Source organism: Mobula hypostoma, chromosome 13 (assembly GCF_963921235.1).
Source record: "Mobula hypostoma chromosome 13, sMobHyp1.1, whole genome shotgun sequence".
In the NCBI taxonomy this organism is placed as follows: Eukaryota; Metazoa; Chordata; class Chondrichthyes; order Myliobatiformes; family Myliobatidae; genus Mobula; species Mobula hypostoma.
In genome coordinates, this window is record NC_086109.1 from 62,215,570 (window position 1) to 62,233,196 (window position 17,627).

Sequence of the window (17,627 nt, forward strand, 5' to 3'; positions counted from 1 at the left end):
TGCACAGGCTAGATGCAGGAAGATTGTTCCTGATGTTGGGGAAGTCCAGAACGAGGGGTCACAGTTTGAGGATAAAGGGGAAGCCTTTTAGGACCGAGATTAGGAAAAACTTCTTCACACAGACAGTGGTGAATCTGTGGAATTCTCTGCCACAGGAAACAGTTGTGGCCAGTTCATTGGCTATATTTAAGAGGGAGTTAGATATGGCCCTTGTGGCTACGGGGATCAGGGGGTATGGAGGGAAGGCTGGTGCAGGGTTCTGAGTTGGATGATCAGCCATGATCATAATAAATGGCGGTGCAGGCTCGAAGGGCCGAATGGCCTACTCCTGCACCTACTTTTTTATGTTTCTATGTTTCACTGATGTTGAATTACAGTGCCTATAAAAAATCTCTCCCCGCCCCCGCCCCCCGCAGGAAGTTTCCATGTTTTTTTGTTTTACAACATTAAATCATAGTGGATTTAATCTGGCTTTTTTTGACACTGATCACGGTCACAATGTTTACAAGGATAAGAGCCCTATGTAAAAAACTTGGGCTTGTTTTCATTACAGTTAAGCAAAAATTTGTTTTTTTTAAATTTCAAGCATCTTTGATCATCCTGAAAGATAAATACTGCAGTATTTGCAGAAGGACATAGGATGTTGATTGACAAGAAGCTGATGGCAAAATGATCTTTCATTACATAGTTAAGTTGGAATGCACTATCTGACAGAATGATAGAAACATCACCCCCAACCAATCTACTTCATCTGATTTAATTATGTAAATCTGATTCTAAAGAGTAACATGGTAAACACCTGAAAGAGAAAATTTGCAGGGTGACAGGTAAGAAGAGAGTGATAAGACAGCTGAAGATATTGTTCCATGCAGTGTGATTGAGTAAATCACTTCAATATAAAACAAAAGGAAATCACAACATTCTACAAATATCTAGTGAGTTTAGAAAAGTTTGAAATAAAAATAAGAAACACAGAAACTACTCAGCAAATTAGGCAATACATGTAGAAATAAATCAATTGAACATTTCAGTTTGATGACCTTTCAGCAAAACTAGAAATAAAACATCTTTTCAGTTCAAAAAATAATAATAGTGTAAAAGATCAAGGTAACGTATTTGGTGCTTGGGACATGGTCTCTGCTACCTTTGAGAAAGAAAATGCAAACAAAACACCTTCACTTGTTTGTTGCCTTAAGTTTTCATTTCCAAAACTGGTCAGTAATGATAACTCATCGCTACACATAAGTTTCCTGATGTGCTGTTTTATTTTGGAGGTCCAGCATCTGCAAAGTTTCAGCATTTTTTTCCTCCCTTCTCTTTTCGCACCCATCTCATCTCCTCAGAACATACCCTTTGATCTTTAACACATTTTAATTTAAAATAATTTCAAACATTTCCTTGTTCCACTGAAAGGATTTCATCTAATTACTTAATTACTGTTTTATTAAGATGCTGCCTGACTTGATAAAAACTATCTAGCATTTTCTGTTCCAGTTCAGATTTTCATCATCTGCAGTATTTTTGTATATTTTTTAAATAAGTATGAAGCATATTTATGACCGGAGGAAAAGAAATCCATGAAACTAGTAAAATTTAACAGAAAATCTTCAACCAATGAACCAGTAAATCCACCAATTGTGTGATTGGAAACATCTGTGAGATAATTCAAACACTAGAAACATTGGAAACCAAACATACTTACATCCATTATTGTAACAGGAACATCTTTAATCTTGTGAGGTTCTACGTAGGAATTCTGGCAATTAAGAGTGAGACGAGAGGCCAGCTCACCCTGTCCCAAACTTTCCAACTGTTTTGAATAAAAGGGAGGAAAGAAATTTTCATTGAATAAACATCCAGAAGTAAGGCTAGAGCAACTCAAGTTAAACATTTTGATTCAGTAAGTTAAAATCCTTCTACTAACTAATTTTGTTTGTTGATACTGTAGCTTTTATCCATCACGTGTGTGGCTGGCAGTGTAGCTGGTTGAAAGCAGCGGAAAGTGACAATGCCAGATGGAAGGAAGGGAAAGAGCAACAAGAAAGGAGAGCAAGGGAGGACAGACAGGCAACAATGAGGATAGCGTTGCAGTTGTCTACCTTCCCACATAACTGATTTAAACACCCAACCTACAAGGATGTAGTCACATGCAAATCCAGATTGGAATGATTCCAGGACATAATATTTCTCCATGTTGCCACCTTGCACAGGAGTCCATAATTTTATAAGCCCCAGCAGACACTAAATGATTCATACATATTTGGAATGACCCCTTCCTTATATTTGAAATACAGCACTGGCAACCCTTTCAACAACTGCTTGGTTGCTGCGCAAAGTTCAAGTCCTGTTGAATGCAGTAACTGAACCTGAATTGCTGAATGAAATTACTTGGGCATCATCTTCCACAGTGATAAGATACATTCATGGTACCACCTTATTACTTTTGGCCTTTTCTCTGTTTCTTGCAGGCTGCTAAGTTTTAAAAGATGTCTCTCAGAAATCTCTGCACCTATCGAGTAAAGCTTCATTGAATAGAGTGCAGTAGTCTTGTAATTATGATACTCTAGCAGCAACTGTATCACTGGATACAGAGACTCAAGTCAAATCCCATCATGTACTAATAAGTAACAAAATCCTGCTTACCCGATCAACCATGAAATCTATTGCATCTGCCATTTTTGAATCCACAGGACCAGATGTAAAGTTTCCAAGAACAATCTTTTTCAGCATAAATCCAGGCATCAGCCAAAAACTGGAGAAAAGTTTGAGAGTAAAATTGATATTCGTTGACAAGAGAAAACAAAAGAAAATAAGCAAAATTAACCAACAAATCTTTATGGGGAAAATGATTAAAATTCTTTTACAGATAACCTAATGATGAGAAATACATGAAGAAAAATCCAAAGTGAGCCATTTGATAAGATAAAGATTTGATGAAACAAAAAGAAAATATTGAAGATGCTGACGATCTAAAATGAAAATAGAAAGTCCTATAAAAACATGGCAGGTCACCAGGTATCCATGAAGAGAGGCGTTAATGTCTTTACTCAAAACAATATAAAGGCACCAACTTCAATCGTTAGCTCTCCACATATGCACTCTGTTGAGTTATGGCATTTTAAGTTTTGTTAAAAACATTAAATTGTAATATAACAATAAGTCACAAAAATGTATGATTTATTAGGCAAAAAATTAACATTCTATTGAATTGTGTGGACAGTAAGCAAAAAATCAGATGGGTTAAATTGGATAGTCATGAATTCAATTCCCACAAGACCATAAACCAGAGAAACAGAATTAGGCCATTCAGCCCATCAAGTCTGCTCTGCATTCCATCATGGCTGATTGTAGATCTACTTAACCCCACACCCCTACCTTCTCACCAAATCCTTTGACACCCTGACCGATAAGGAAAAGATCAACTCCCGTCTTAAATATACCCATGGACTTGGCCTCCACCGCAGTCTGTGGCAGAGCGTTCCACAGATTTATTACTCTGGCTAAAAAAATTCCTTACCTCTGTTCTAAAAGGTCGACCCTTAATTTTGAGGCTGTGCCCTCTAGTTCTGGATACCCCCACCAAAAGAAACAGCTTTTCCACATCCACCCCATCTAGGCCTTTCAACATTCGTTAGATTTCAATGAGATTCCCCCTCCACATTCTTCTAAGTTCCAGTGAGTACAGGCCCAAAGCTGCCAAATGCTCCTCATACGCTAACCCCTTCATTCCTGGAATCATCCTTGTGAACATCCTCTGGACTCCCTCCAATGACAACACATCCCTTCTGAGATATGGTGCCCAAAACTGCCTGACTAATGTTTTATAAAAGGCTCAGAGTTATCTCCTTGCTTTTATATTCTATTCCCTTGAAATAAATGCCAATATTGCATTTGCCTTCGCCTTCTTTACCACAGACTCGACCTATACAGTAACCTTCTGGGAGTTTTGCATGAGGACCCCCGTTCCTCTGCACCTCTGATATTTGAACCTTCTCCCCTTGAGATAATAGTCTGCACTATTGTTCCTTTTACCAAAATGCATTATCATACATCTCCCAACACTGTATTCCATCTGACACTTTTTTGCCCATTCTTCCAATCTGTCCAAGTCCTGCGGCAATCGCATTGCTTCCTCAGCACTACCTACCCCTCCACCTATCCTCATAACATCTGCAAACTTTGCCACAAAGCCGCCAATTCCATTACCTAAGTCAATGGCAAACAATGTGAAAAGCAGTGGTCCGAATGCTGACCCCTGAGGAACATCACTAGTCGTCGGCAGCCAACCAGAAAAGGCCCCTTTTATTCCCACTCGCTGCCTCCTGCCTGTCAGCATTCTGCTAATTCTGTGCTGGAATATTGGTTTCTCAAGTTAAAGACACTCACAAAATAAACATTAAGAGCCAAATATGATATAATGCTTTGCCTGTATATTGATCTTTTACTGTTGTTCACAAAATTTAGCTTCAACATCCTTCAGCTGACTTTCCTTATAAAAATCCCTAGTGGAAACAATTTTCAGAACTACAAAAACATTCCATATCCTGACAACCAAATAAAACAAAAATTCATTAGCCCTCTAAATTGCAATGATTTTAAATTAATTACCTTAGTCATTGGTTCTCTTGATTAAAAAAACAATTCTGTATCAAACCAAAAGCTTGAATTATCTCTGCATACGCCTCTGCCTCTCTTCATAAACCAAGTGGCTCATCCCTAGCAACATTCCGGCAACATCCTGTTATCTGATGTCTTTAATTATCCAGATATGGTACTTAGAATAGAAGCCAAGTCCCAAAGTTAAAGCATGACTTCTTTGTCTTTACACTCTATTCATCTACTTAGTAAAGAAAATATCTTTCAAATCACCTCTAACTTATAATATGTAACTGGTTACAGAGGAACTTCTGCTCCGTACACTCCATTAATTCAGGGAATACTATTCTTCTGCAAAATGTAGATACTTCTCTAATGCCCGCAAGACTTATGCCCAGGTCTGAAGACCACCCACTTTGCTATTTTGCATAACATCCAAATTCTATCATGTTATTTCCTAAGGCTCATACAAGTTGTTCAATAACAGCTTGTGCATGTAATTGACAATCAGCAACACTCCTAATACTGCCCAGTCTGGGAAACAGGCATGCTAACCAATCATTTGAATTCTCTCACTGAGACAATTCCACACATGGACCACCACTTTTCTCCACCAAACTTCACAGATTCAATCTGCAAAATACCATACCTTCCAGAAAACACTTATTACTTCCTTGATCAATCTCCATTATTACCCCAAGGAACTTAAACATCACAAACTATTTATTTTAGAGAAATATGTCGACTGTCCTCAGTGTTTTCCTGTATATTTTGTCCCTAATGATTGCTACAGACTTCCTGTTACTATGTTGGCCTAACTGACCTTCAGTTTCCCAGTTTTACACTGACCCTTCACTTATTTAACACCACCAATTTTTGACTATTTCACACACAAAGGACTGAAGATGATTGCAGTCAGTTCCAATGTTATTTATACGAGTCTTTTAAAGGTTGTGAAGGTGGATTATGCTTCATGATTAACTCATCGTGGTGCACAGACGTAGCGGTTCCGTCTCAGTCCTGCTCACCCGACCTGGAACATATTGCAGTCAAGTGTGGTCCATTTTATTTACTGAGGGCGTTTTCCACCATCATCCTGATAGCAGTGTACATTCCACCCCTGGCCAACATCAATTGCTGAGCATCATGATCACCAATCACGAAACAGCACACCTTGATGCCTTCCCTATCACTGAGGAAGATTTCAGCCAGGCCAGGTTGAAGTCTCTGACCAACTACCACCAATTTATCAGCAGTGGAAGCAGAGAAGCCAGCCTTGACCACTTTTACACCACCATCAAGAATGCTTACCATGCTATTCCACGCATGGCCTTCGGAAAGTCCAATCACCTGGGTGTACTTCTGCTCCTGGAGTATAGGCAGAGGAGTGCTTACAGAACTGCTCTAAGTCGATGGATTGCACAATATTCAGGGAGTCATCTTCAAATCTGAATGAATATGCCACAGTTGTCACCGACTTCAACAAGACCTAAGAATATGCCATATATACATATTTCTGTTCACCAAAAGCCATCGATGAACCAGGAGATTCGTAGTCTGCTGAGGGCTAAATCTGAGGCACTCAAGTCCAGTGATTCAGAACTGTACAAGAAGTCTAGATATGACCTACGGAGCACCATATTAAGAGCGAAATATTGAAGCAATTCTGATTGAAATTAGAGATGGAATCGAACGCACATCAGGTCTGGGAGGGTTTACAGGCTATTACTTCTTACAAGACAAAACCTAACGTTGTGAATGACTGTGACATTTCACTCCCAGATGAGTTCAAAGCCTTTTATAGCACACTTTGAAAGAGTTTAAAACTACACCTGTGTGAATCCCTGCAGCATCTGGTAACCCTGTGATCTCTGTCTTTGACTGACTTCAGAACATCTTTCAAGAGAGTGAACCTTTGCAAGCCATCAGGCCCTGATGGTGTACCTGGTAGGGCACCGAAAACATGTGCCATCCAACTGGCGGGTGTGTTCGAGGACATCTTCAATCTCTCACTGCTATAGTCGGTGGTTCCCACCTGTTTCAAAAGGGCGACAATCATACCAGTGCCCAAGAGCAAGGTGAGCTGCCTCAATGACTACTGCCCACTTGCTCCCACATCTACTGTGCTGAGTGCTTTGGGAGGTTGGTGATGGCCAGAATCAACTCCTGCCTAAGCAAAGACCAGGACTACTGCAATTTCCCTATTGCCACAATAGATCAAAAGCGGATGCAATCTCACTGGCTCTCCATTTGGCCTTGAATCATGTGGAAGTTAGCAATACCGACAACAGGCTGCTGTTTATTGCTTATAGCTCAGCGTTCAGCACCATCATACCCTCAGTACTAATGAACAAGTTCAAAAACCTGGGCCTCTGCAGCTGGATCCTTGACATTGCCATCGGGAAGCCACAGTCAGCGTGGATCAGAAATAACATCTCCTCCTTGCTGACAATCAACTCTAGCACACCTCAAGAATGCAGGCTTAGCTCACTGTTCTACTCTCTTTACACCTGCAACAGAGTGGCTAAAGACAGCTCAAATGCTACTTATAAATTTGTGGATGCCACAACTATTGTTGGCTGAATTTCAGATGGTGACAAGGAGGCATACAAGAGTGAGATCGAGCAGCTGGTTGGTCTATCAACCACCTTGCACTCAATGTCAATAAGACCAGAAAACTGATTGTGAACTTCAGGAGGGGAAGTCGAACGAGCACACACTAGTCCTTCTTGAGGGATCACAATGGAATAGGTGAGCAGTTTCCAAGTTACTGGGTGTCAACATCTCTGAGGATTTATCCTGTGCCTGACATATTTATGCAATTACAAAGAAAGCACGACAGTGGCCTTTTTTCCAAAAGAGGTTTGAGGGGACTTAGTATGTCATCAAGTTTATACAGATGAACCATGAAGAGCATTCTAACAGGTTACATCATCGTCTGGTATCGAGGGGCCCCTAAACAGGGTAAAAAGCTGCAGAAAGTTCTGAACTCGATCAGCTCCATCATGGACACTAGCCTCTCCAGTTTGAAGAACATTTTCAAAAAGTGATGCCTCAAAAAGGCTGCATTCATCCTTAAGGATCTCCATAACCCAGGACATAACCTCTTCTCATTGCTACCATCAAGGGAGTGTTACAGGAGCCTGAAAACAACATTTTAGGAACAGCTTCTACCCATATATCTCTGCTTCTTTTGTATCTTTGCATTCAAGGTAAACTATCAACTTCCATTAACACAAATCCAATTAGTTTCTTGTTATCTGTTAGTTTAACTGGTATGCTATTTTTAGTGTAACCTTAAGATAACGCTGCATTTCAAAATACATACAGAAAACTTTAGTCATCTCCTCTACCACCCTGGAATGAAACAAGGTACATGACTCAAAAACTTTCCACCAAAAAGCCAATAGTCTTAAAATTTAACACTATATTTTTACTATACAGATTTAGTCAAATCTACCCAGTGTATCATCATTTAGTTTTTTAACAGAATTCGAGGAAACAAATCTTAAAGAAAGACTACATTGCATCTGATTACAAAAGATGGAGAGAAGGATAAAAGATCAATACTTTCTTCTAGTGCTATACTCCCTAGCTAGTACCCTTAGAAACAGTACACTTAACCCTCAGTTCTATTCACCCAATAGTGATGCCATAAGTACTCCTATCAGTTTCATACATCATGTGGATTTGTTATAAGGAAGACAGTATGAATATTTTGATTTTGCAGTACATGTTGTTTTGAATCTTCTGATATTCAGGTCATCTGATTCTTTTTCCAGTTTGCATCAATTTTTAATTCCCACTGGGATATCTTAGATTAAATCTGGATTTCCACAAGAGATCAATGAGATAAAAAAAAACTGAATTCACACAGCAGCCTATTACATACTGCTGCATTTCAAGGGACAATGGCAAACAGAGTGGAAACAAAACATTGTTAATAAACCTGTTAGCAAAGTACGTTGAACTTTCAATAAAAGTAGAATACAAAGCCAGGAAGCTGGGCTCAATCTATACAAAATAATAGTTCAGATTGTGACCACCATATTTTAGCATGGAGATGAATGCTCTTGAGAACAAGTTCATCATATCGTGTTAACGCCAAAGGTGGCCATTTAGCCCATCAGGTTCATCCCAGGTGAGCAATTCGTGAGACTCATTCTGTCCATTTCCTTGATTCTCTGTGACTTTGATTTTTAGTGTCATTAATGTACACTAGAGGATAATTTACAGTGGACTATTAACTTACCACCACGTAACAGAGAACATACAACCTCTGCGCAGACAGCACCCAAGTTAAGGATTGAGCCTAGGTCTCTGGAATTGTGAGGCAGCAGCTCCAACTGCTGTACAACCATTTAGGAATGAGAGATTAGAGGAAAGATGGTTCAAAAACTAGGGATGCATCTATATAACTTTTTTTAAACCAAAACATAACCTCATTTTATTGAAGAATTGGCAATAATTTGGAATGCACTGGCCTGAACAGTGGTGAAATTAAGATCAGTTTTACTAAAAGAAAACTGTATGAACACAAGAGAATAACTTGCAGAGCTACAGGGAAGGAACAGGGGAATGGGATTGATAGGATGCTGTATTAGGATTGGCAAATTTCCTTTTAGTCAAACTGACCTGTAGTTTCCTAGCTTCACTTCCCTTTATCCTCTTTCCTCCACTTGATTAACATCACCAGTTCTTTACTATTTTGCAACCAAAGGGTTGAACAAATGGATGGAATGGTCTATTCATACAAATAACAACTCCCTGATTCTTAACTGAGGTCATTCTTGTTACAGCAGAGAAAGAAGGAAAAGGATTTCATAGAAGTACTTAAAATAATGAAGTGAGGGAAGGGGAATGCTGGCTGATGGGTCAACAATCACATGTCAGACATTTAAGATTGGTAAGATAACTAGAGGGAAAAATACTTGAGGTTGGTAAAGTTTGGCATAGTCACCTTTAATTCTGCTGGATAAATATAAAGTAATAACCTTCAAAAGGAACTGGTATATTGATTGGCATCCCCTCCTCCACTAGCTCACATTGGCAGCACATAATACACCAATAGCACCTCCTAAACTGTGACATTTACCATTCAGGACAGGACAGCAGATGAATGAAACACCACCCCCTGCTGGTTTCTCTCTAAACTGCACACAACCCAACATTCCACTATAGACATTAGGCTGGTCTTTAGCCCGATGGCCGCCTTCTCCTTTTATTATGAGTCTCTGTCAGGAACGATCCCATAATACATAGAATTTAAGAATTTTGTTTTGCTGGTGGGGGGAGGAAGGGAGGGATCGGTGCTTGTTGCCACTTATGCGTGGGGGGGAGCGGGGGGGGCTTTGGGGTTCTAACATTTAACTGTTATTCATTCTTTGGGGCCACTCCTCTGTTTTTGTGGATGGTAGCGAAGATAGAGCATTTCAGGATGTATATTGTATACATTTCTCTGACATCAAATGTACCTTTGAAACCCTTGTAAAACCAATACATCACAATTTCCAAGACAACCTCACTCACTGCCCTGGGATACGGATGATCAGGTTCTGGGAATTTATCAGCTTTCAGCCCTATTAATGTTTTCAGCACTTTATTTTACTATTACTATTTTCCTTTAACTCTTACATTTCATTAGATTCATGCATCCCTAACTGATTTCTTATTTGTGATATTTTTCAGCAAAGGAATAACTAGAGAGTATGGTTAATTGCTCTACAATTTTTGCACTGCATTATAAATTCTCCTATTTCTAGTCTCAAATTATATTTTCATTTTTACCTACTTGTGGCAGTTTCTGAAGTCCAATTTTTAGTTCATTGCATGTTATAAATTTAATTAAATCTCTGTCCTTTCTTGCGGAATTCCAAAATACTCCTAATCTTCAAGCTTGCTACATTCTGACAACTATAACTGACTCCTCTTTAGATCTAATCCTATTCTTGACCTATTTGTTGACCATGGATTGATTTTCAGTCTTCAATTATTACATTAAGTAGGAACACTTAACTGTCAGTTACTGCACTCACTCCTTAATGTTAATTATTGTCTGTCCACTGCCATGCCCAATCTATAAAAGCCATCTTATGCCTCATACCTTCATAGTTTCCATTGTTTAGATCTAGGACCGTAGTTGCAAACTGAAGTACTTCACTTTCCAGCCATCATGAATCATTCATCTCTGAAGTACTCGCACAAGATCATCAATTTAACCCTTTCTCACTGCCCAACAGGACTTCTAACTTTCCTTTATAGATTGTTCTATAAACCATCACATATACCTTCTATAAATTGATACTCCATCTATTCAATGCAAAACTGACTTGCCCAGAAAGTTGCCAAGGTTACTGTATTACGCCATGTCAGGCCTAATATTAACCAGATAACCATATAACAATTACAGCACGGAAACAGGCCATCTCAGCCCTTCTAGTCTGTGCCGAACTCTTACCCTATCCTATTCCCACCGACCTGCACTCAGCCCATAACCCTCCATTCCTTTCCTGTCCATATATCTATCCAATTTAACTTTAAATGACAACACAGAACCTGCCTCAACCACTTCTGCTGGAAGCTCGTTCCACACAGCTACCACTGTCTGAGTAAAGAAGTTCCCCCTCATGTTACCCCTAAACTTTTGTCCTCTAATTCTCAACCCATGCCGTCTTGTTTGAATCTTCCCCACTCTCAATGGAAAAAGTCTAACCACGTCAACTCTATCAATCCCCCACATAATCTTAAACACCTCTATCAAGTCTCCCCTCAACCTTCTATGCTCCAAAGAATAAAGACCTTACTTGTTCAACCTTTCTCTGTAACTTAGGAGATGAAACTCAGGCAACATTTTAGTAAACCTCCTCTGTACTCTCTCAATTTTATTGACATTCTTCCTATAATTCGGTGACCAGAACCGTACACAATACTCCAGATTTGGCCTTACCAAAGCCTCATAGAAATTCAACATTACATCCCAACTCCTATACTCTATGCTCTGATTAATAAATGCCAGCAAACCAAATGCTTTCTTCAACACCCTATCCACATGAGATTCCATCTTCAGTGAACTATGCACCATTATTCCTAGATCCCTCTGTTCTAAAGCATTCTTTAATGCCCTACCATTTACCATGCATGTCCTATTTTGATTAGTTCTACCAAAATGTAGCACCTCACATTTTTCAGCATTAAACTCCATCTGCCATCTTTCAGCCCACTCTTCTAGCTCTGCAAGTTTTGAAAACCTACCTCATCATCCACAACACCACCTATCTTAGTATCATCTGCATACTTACTAATCCAATTTACCACCCCATCATCCAGATCATTAATATATATTACAAATAACATTGGACCCAGTACAGATCCTTGAGCACACCGCTACACACCATCCTCCAATCTGACACACAGTTATCCACTACTACTCTCTGGCGTCTCCCATCTAGCCACTGCTGAATCCATTTTACTACTTCCATATTAATACCTAACGATTGAACCTTCCTAACTAACCTTCCGTGTGGAACCTTGTCAAAGGCCTTACTGAAGTCCATATAGACAACATCCACCGTTTTACCCTCGTCAACTTTCTTAGTAACCTCATCAAAAAATTCAATAAGATTTGTCAAACATGACCTTCCACGCACATGTTGACTGTTCCTAATCAGACCCTGTCTATCCAGAAAATTATATATACCATCTCTAAGAATACCTTCCATCAATTTACCCACCACTGACGTCAAACTCACAGGCCGATAATTGCCAGGTTTACTCTTAGAACCCTTTTTAAACAATGGAACCACATGAGCAATATGCCAGTCCTCTGGCACCATCCCCGTTTCTAATGACATTTGAAATATTTCTGTCAGAGCCCCTGCTATTTCTACACTAACTTCCCTCAAAGTCCTTGGGAATATCTTGTCCGGACCCGGAGACTTATCCACTTTTATATCCCTTAAAAGTGTCAGTTCTTCCTCTTCTTTAATTGTCATACTTTCCATAACTACCCTACTTGTTTTCTTTACCTTACACAATTCAATATGCTTCTCCTTAGTGAATACCAAAGAAAAGAAATTGTTCAAAATCTCCCCCATCTCTTTTGGCTCCGCACATAGCCGTCCACTCTGATTCTCCAAGGGCCAATTTTATCCCTCACTATCCTTTTGCCACTAACATAACTATAGAAACCCTTTGGATTTATTTTCACCTTACTCGTATCTTCTTTTAGCTTTTCTAATTTCTTTCTTAAGATTCTTTTTACATTCTTTATATTCCTCGAGTACCTCATTAACTCCAAGCTGCCTATATTTATTGAAGACCTCTCTCTTTTTCTGAACCAAGTTTCTAATATCTCTTGAAAACCATGGCTCTCTCAAACTTTTAACCTTTCCTTTCAACCTAACAGGAACATAAAGATTCTGAACCCTCAAAATTTCACCTTTAAATTACCTCCATTTCTCTGTTAATATTAATAATATTACAACTATTATTTGGTGATCTATGATTTTTCCACTTGGCTTTATTTTAGCTCAATGCAAATTGATTCTAGTTCTACATTGTGATCTTTCAAGCCAAGATCATGTCCTGCTACTGCACAAATCTGTTACTAATTGCATTAAGACATCTCCTATTCTTCTTGCCAAGCCTTCCTAATGCCAAATATTTTTGCATATTCAACTGTCAGCATTGCTGATTGTAAATATACTAATGATTTAGTAATAAGATCATACCCATGTGTCATTAATTTATTCATCTTGTGTGAATGTGATTTACCAACTTCAATTTGCCACTTTAAAGTATTTTTCCATACTGGGGTTCTATTTACTGATAGCCTTTGTTTGTGTCATTTATTTATGCTCTTTAATTTTCATCTCTTTAGCGGAGCTAAGGATGTCGCCAGAGGGCGACTTCTCCCAGCTCATCAGCAAAACAGTTAAAATCTTCTTATTCTAATGTCTCTATTTTCCTTTTCAAGGTTGCTGAGGGTCCTATCGGGACCTTTGATCTACAGCAGCATTCAAAGACTGTGGTTCTGCACGACAGCATGAAGTTCGAGTTCGCTGATCGATTATGCTTCAGCATGTCCAGGTTCGGCCTTAAGTCAAGCGCCTCCAAATTCTCACCGGGGTCGCATACTGAACGCCAGTGGGACCCAGAACATCAAAGACAATGAGAGTGGCTTTCGGAGGGCTCTGCACTTGATAATCAATTTGCTGAGTCTTGAGTCAGGGAACTCAAAATAAAAAAAGCAACGCTTCAGACCGACTGTAACATCGAAATAGCGACTGTTGTCTCTCCTCTCACTGTGGAAGGAGCGATATCTGTCTCTCCCCTGTTAGTGAGAGAGAGCCTGTGGGATGTTGAAAGGTTGGAGTGAACAGCTAGTTGTGTATTGCAGACCATCGTCTCTCTTTGGGAGCTTTGCTTTTGCTTGCATGGTGGGTGGTGGGAATATTGATGCTTTATGCTAGAAAAAATGGGGGGGGTGAGGGGGGAGGGTTGAAGCTGCTTGTGCATGGGAGGGGACCAAGAGGCTTTGGCGCTCTTACACATTTTCTGTCATTCAGTCTTTAGGGGTTTTTGTTCTACTTTGAGGATGTCTGCAGTAAGTAAGAATTTCAGATTGCATATTGTATATATTCTCAGATACTAAATGGAACAATTGAACTATTTTGTTTTCCTTCTTCTGGAATTGATTTCAAGGTTTCCACGCTCTGCCAAGCTTGTTAAAATCTTCCCAATGGTAACAGCAACTCCCCTCAACTACCCATATGGATTTATTCCAGGCCCGAAAGTACAAGTTGTCCAATTTGTATTGTCCTATGCCTACTGCCCCAGAAATGGTCGCAATGCCTTGCAAAACTAAATCCTTCCTTCCTGCACCAACGCTCCAGCCACATATTTATAGGCTTTACACTAATTTTTATACTTGTTAGAACTTGGCACAGAACAATCCTTTGAGGTCCTACTTTTTAACCTTTTTCCTAATGCCATAACTTTTGCCCACAGAACCTCATCCCTTTTTCTACCTTCGTCATCTACTTTAACTTGGAAAGAATCAGTGCAAGGCGAGATATGTCAGCCTCAATTTATTTGCATGCTGAATTGTTGAAATAACATTTCAAAAACAGAAGAGGCTTACAAATTGATCAAGACAAAAATATTAGAGGGCTTAGAATGAACATATTAGGCTTAGAAAGAGCTCAATTTTAAGTGGTCAGATACAAGATGAAAGTAAAATGGTAAGACCTTTAGGAACATCAAAGTACAGAAGGATCTTGGGTGCAAGTCTATTGCATCAATACAGTGGCAATGCAAATGGATAGGGTGATAAAAGACATGTACTTCAATGGTCAGGTTACCAGGTATAGAAGTTGGCAAGTTATGTTGCAGCAGTATAAAAATTTGGATAGGCTGCATGTGGATTACTGTGTGCAGTTCTGATCACATTATAGGAAGGATGTGGAGCCCTTTGGTGAAGGTGCAGAAGTTCACCAGGATGTCACTTGTATTAGAGGGTATTAATTATAAGACAACATTAGACAAATAGGAATGGTTTCCTCTGGAGCATCAGATGCTGAGGGGCAATCTGATACAAGTATATAACATTACGAGAGGCATCAATAGGGTAGATGGTTTGAGTATTTTTCAACAGGGCAGAAATGTCAAACACCAGAAGGCATAGGTTTAAAGTGAGAGGGGAAAAGATGTATAAGATGTACTTTGTTTACATACAGAAAGTGTTAGGTGCCTGGGAGATGGTAGAAGTAATACTCGAGGTATTTAGACAGACACGTGAACAAGCAAGGAGAGAGCGATATGCACCAAATGTAGGCAGATGGGATCGGTTATATTGGCATTATGGACAGTGCAGCCAGTGGGCCAAATGGCCCGTTCCTTTGCTGGAACTCTTCAATGTTCAACCAAAATGAAAATCAAAAAGCTACAAATGCTGGAAATTTAAAAACTAGTCACAAGATGTTAGAAATACTCAGTAGAATGGGAAACGTCTGTGGAGAACAGGAATTGACATGTTATAAGTTCTAATGAAGGGACTTGGACCTGAAACATCACCTTTCTTTCTCCCGTGCTGTCTGACCTAGTATGCAGTGATAATGAATGATTCCAGAGTTATGTGTACTTTGCATTTACTACCAGATATCTCAAAAGGTGTAGTGACTTTAGAGGAAAGCTCATCGCAGAATCAGATTTAAAATTCATATTGGAAAAAATAACAACTGTGTCACTGCCCAACTACTCAACTGCCAGCATGTAAATATCCAGATTTCAACAAGGTGATAGACTACCAACACAGTTAAATGCAATCCAAGTAGCTCTATCTTTTCAGAAGTTGGACAGTAACAGTGGTTATGTGTACGTATGGACGTGCCTAAACAAAAAAAAACAACTTGGGGGTGATCTTCGAAATACAAGCTCGGTGGATGGTGACAGTAGGATTGGCAGTCAAAAAGATTCCCAGTGTTTGTCAATGTTCAAAGTTCAGAGTAAATTTATTATCAAAGTACATATGTCATCATATATAACCCTGAGATTCAATCTCTTCTGGGCACTCACAGTAAATAGTAGAAACACAATAGAATAAATGAGACTGCCCCCAAAAGGATGGATAAACAACCAATGTGCAAAAGACAACAAATTGCAAATAATGGAAGAAAAGAAATAATAATAATAAATAAGCAATAAATATCGAGAAAGTGGGATGAAGAGTGAATCCACAGGTTGTGGGAACAGTTCAGTGACGGGGCAAGTAGAGTGAAATCAATGGAAAACCTCGTTGATTTAAGAGCCTGATGACTGAGGGGTAATAACTGTTCTTGAACTTGGTGGTGTGGGTCCTGAGGCTCCTGTACCTTCTTCCTGATGGCAGCAGTGAGAGACAGCAAGACCCGGGTGGGGGAGGTTCTCAATCAATGTAGATGTGCTCAACTTGGGGAGGGCTTTACCCGTGATAGACCAAGCCATATCCACTACTTTTTGTAGGCTTTTCCATTCAAGCGCATTAGTTTTTCCATACCAGGCCATGATGTAACCAATCAATGTACTCTTCACTACACATCTATAGAAGTTTGCTAAAGTTTAGATAACATGCCGAATTATGTCAAACTTCTAAGAGAAGAGGTGCTGCTGTGCTTTCTTTGTAATGACACTTAGGTGCTGAGCCCAGAAGAAATCTTCTGAAATTATAATATCAAGGAATTTAAAGATGCTGCCCCTCTCCATCTCTGATTCCCCGATAAAAACTGGCTCACGGACCACCAGCTTCCTCCACCAGAAGTTAATATCAGCCCCTGGTCTTGCTGACATTGAGTAAGAGGCTGTTATGACACCATTCAACCAGATTTACAAACCCCCTCCTATATGCTGATTTGCCACCACCTTTGATTCGGCCAATGACAGTGCTGTCATCAGCAAACTTGAATATGGCACTGGTGCAGTGCTTAGCTTCACAGTCATATGCATAAAGCGAGCAGTAGAGGGCTAACGACACAGTCTGGTGGTGCACCTGTGCTAATGGACATTATGGAGACGTTGCTGCCAATCCGAACTGATTAGTGCCTTCAAGTGAGGAAATTGAGGATCTAGTTGCAAAAGGAGGTGTTGACGACAAGTTTTTGAAGCTTACTGATTAATCTGGAAGGGATGATTGTATTGAATACCAAACTGTAGTCCTGCTAATGCATCTTTGCTGTTCAGATTTTCCAGATTTGAGTGAAGAGCCAATGAAATGGCATCTGAAGCCACTTCTCAGGCATGAGTTGATATGTTTCATCGCCAACCTCTCAAAGCACTTCATCACAGTGGATGGAAATGCTACTGGACAACAATCATTGCGGCAGGCTACCACGCTCCTCTTAGGCACCAGTATGAAACCTGCTTGAAGCAGGTGGGTACATTACACTGCCAACGCGAGAGGTTCAAGATACTGGTGAACACTTCAGCTAGTTGATCAGCATTGGTAATTAGTACTCAGCCAGGTATCCCATCTGGGCTGACACTTTCTGTGTGTTCAC

At 39.7% G+C, this 17,627-nt stretch overlaps 1 protein-coding gene across 3 annotated transcripts in view; it reads right to left on the reverse strand.

Moving 5' to 3' along the window:
* The window catches only part of spg21 (SPG21 abhydrolase domain containing, maspardin), a 58,252-nt gene that overhangs the window by 18,014 nt on the left and 22,611 nt on the right, over positions 1-17,627 (reverse strand). For all 3 annotated transcript variants that reach the window (XM_063065820.1, XM_063065821.1, XM_063065822.1), the window contains exons 6-7: positions 2,644-2,752; positions 1,703-1,810 (exon numbers count right to left, since the gene is read on the reverse strand). In XM_063065820.1, coding sequence (XP_062921890.1) covers positions 1,703-1,810; positions 2,644-2,752 — 217 coding nt within the window. The remainder of the gene's footprint in view (positions 1-1,702; positions 1,811-2,643; positions 2,753-17,627) is intronic.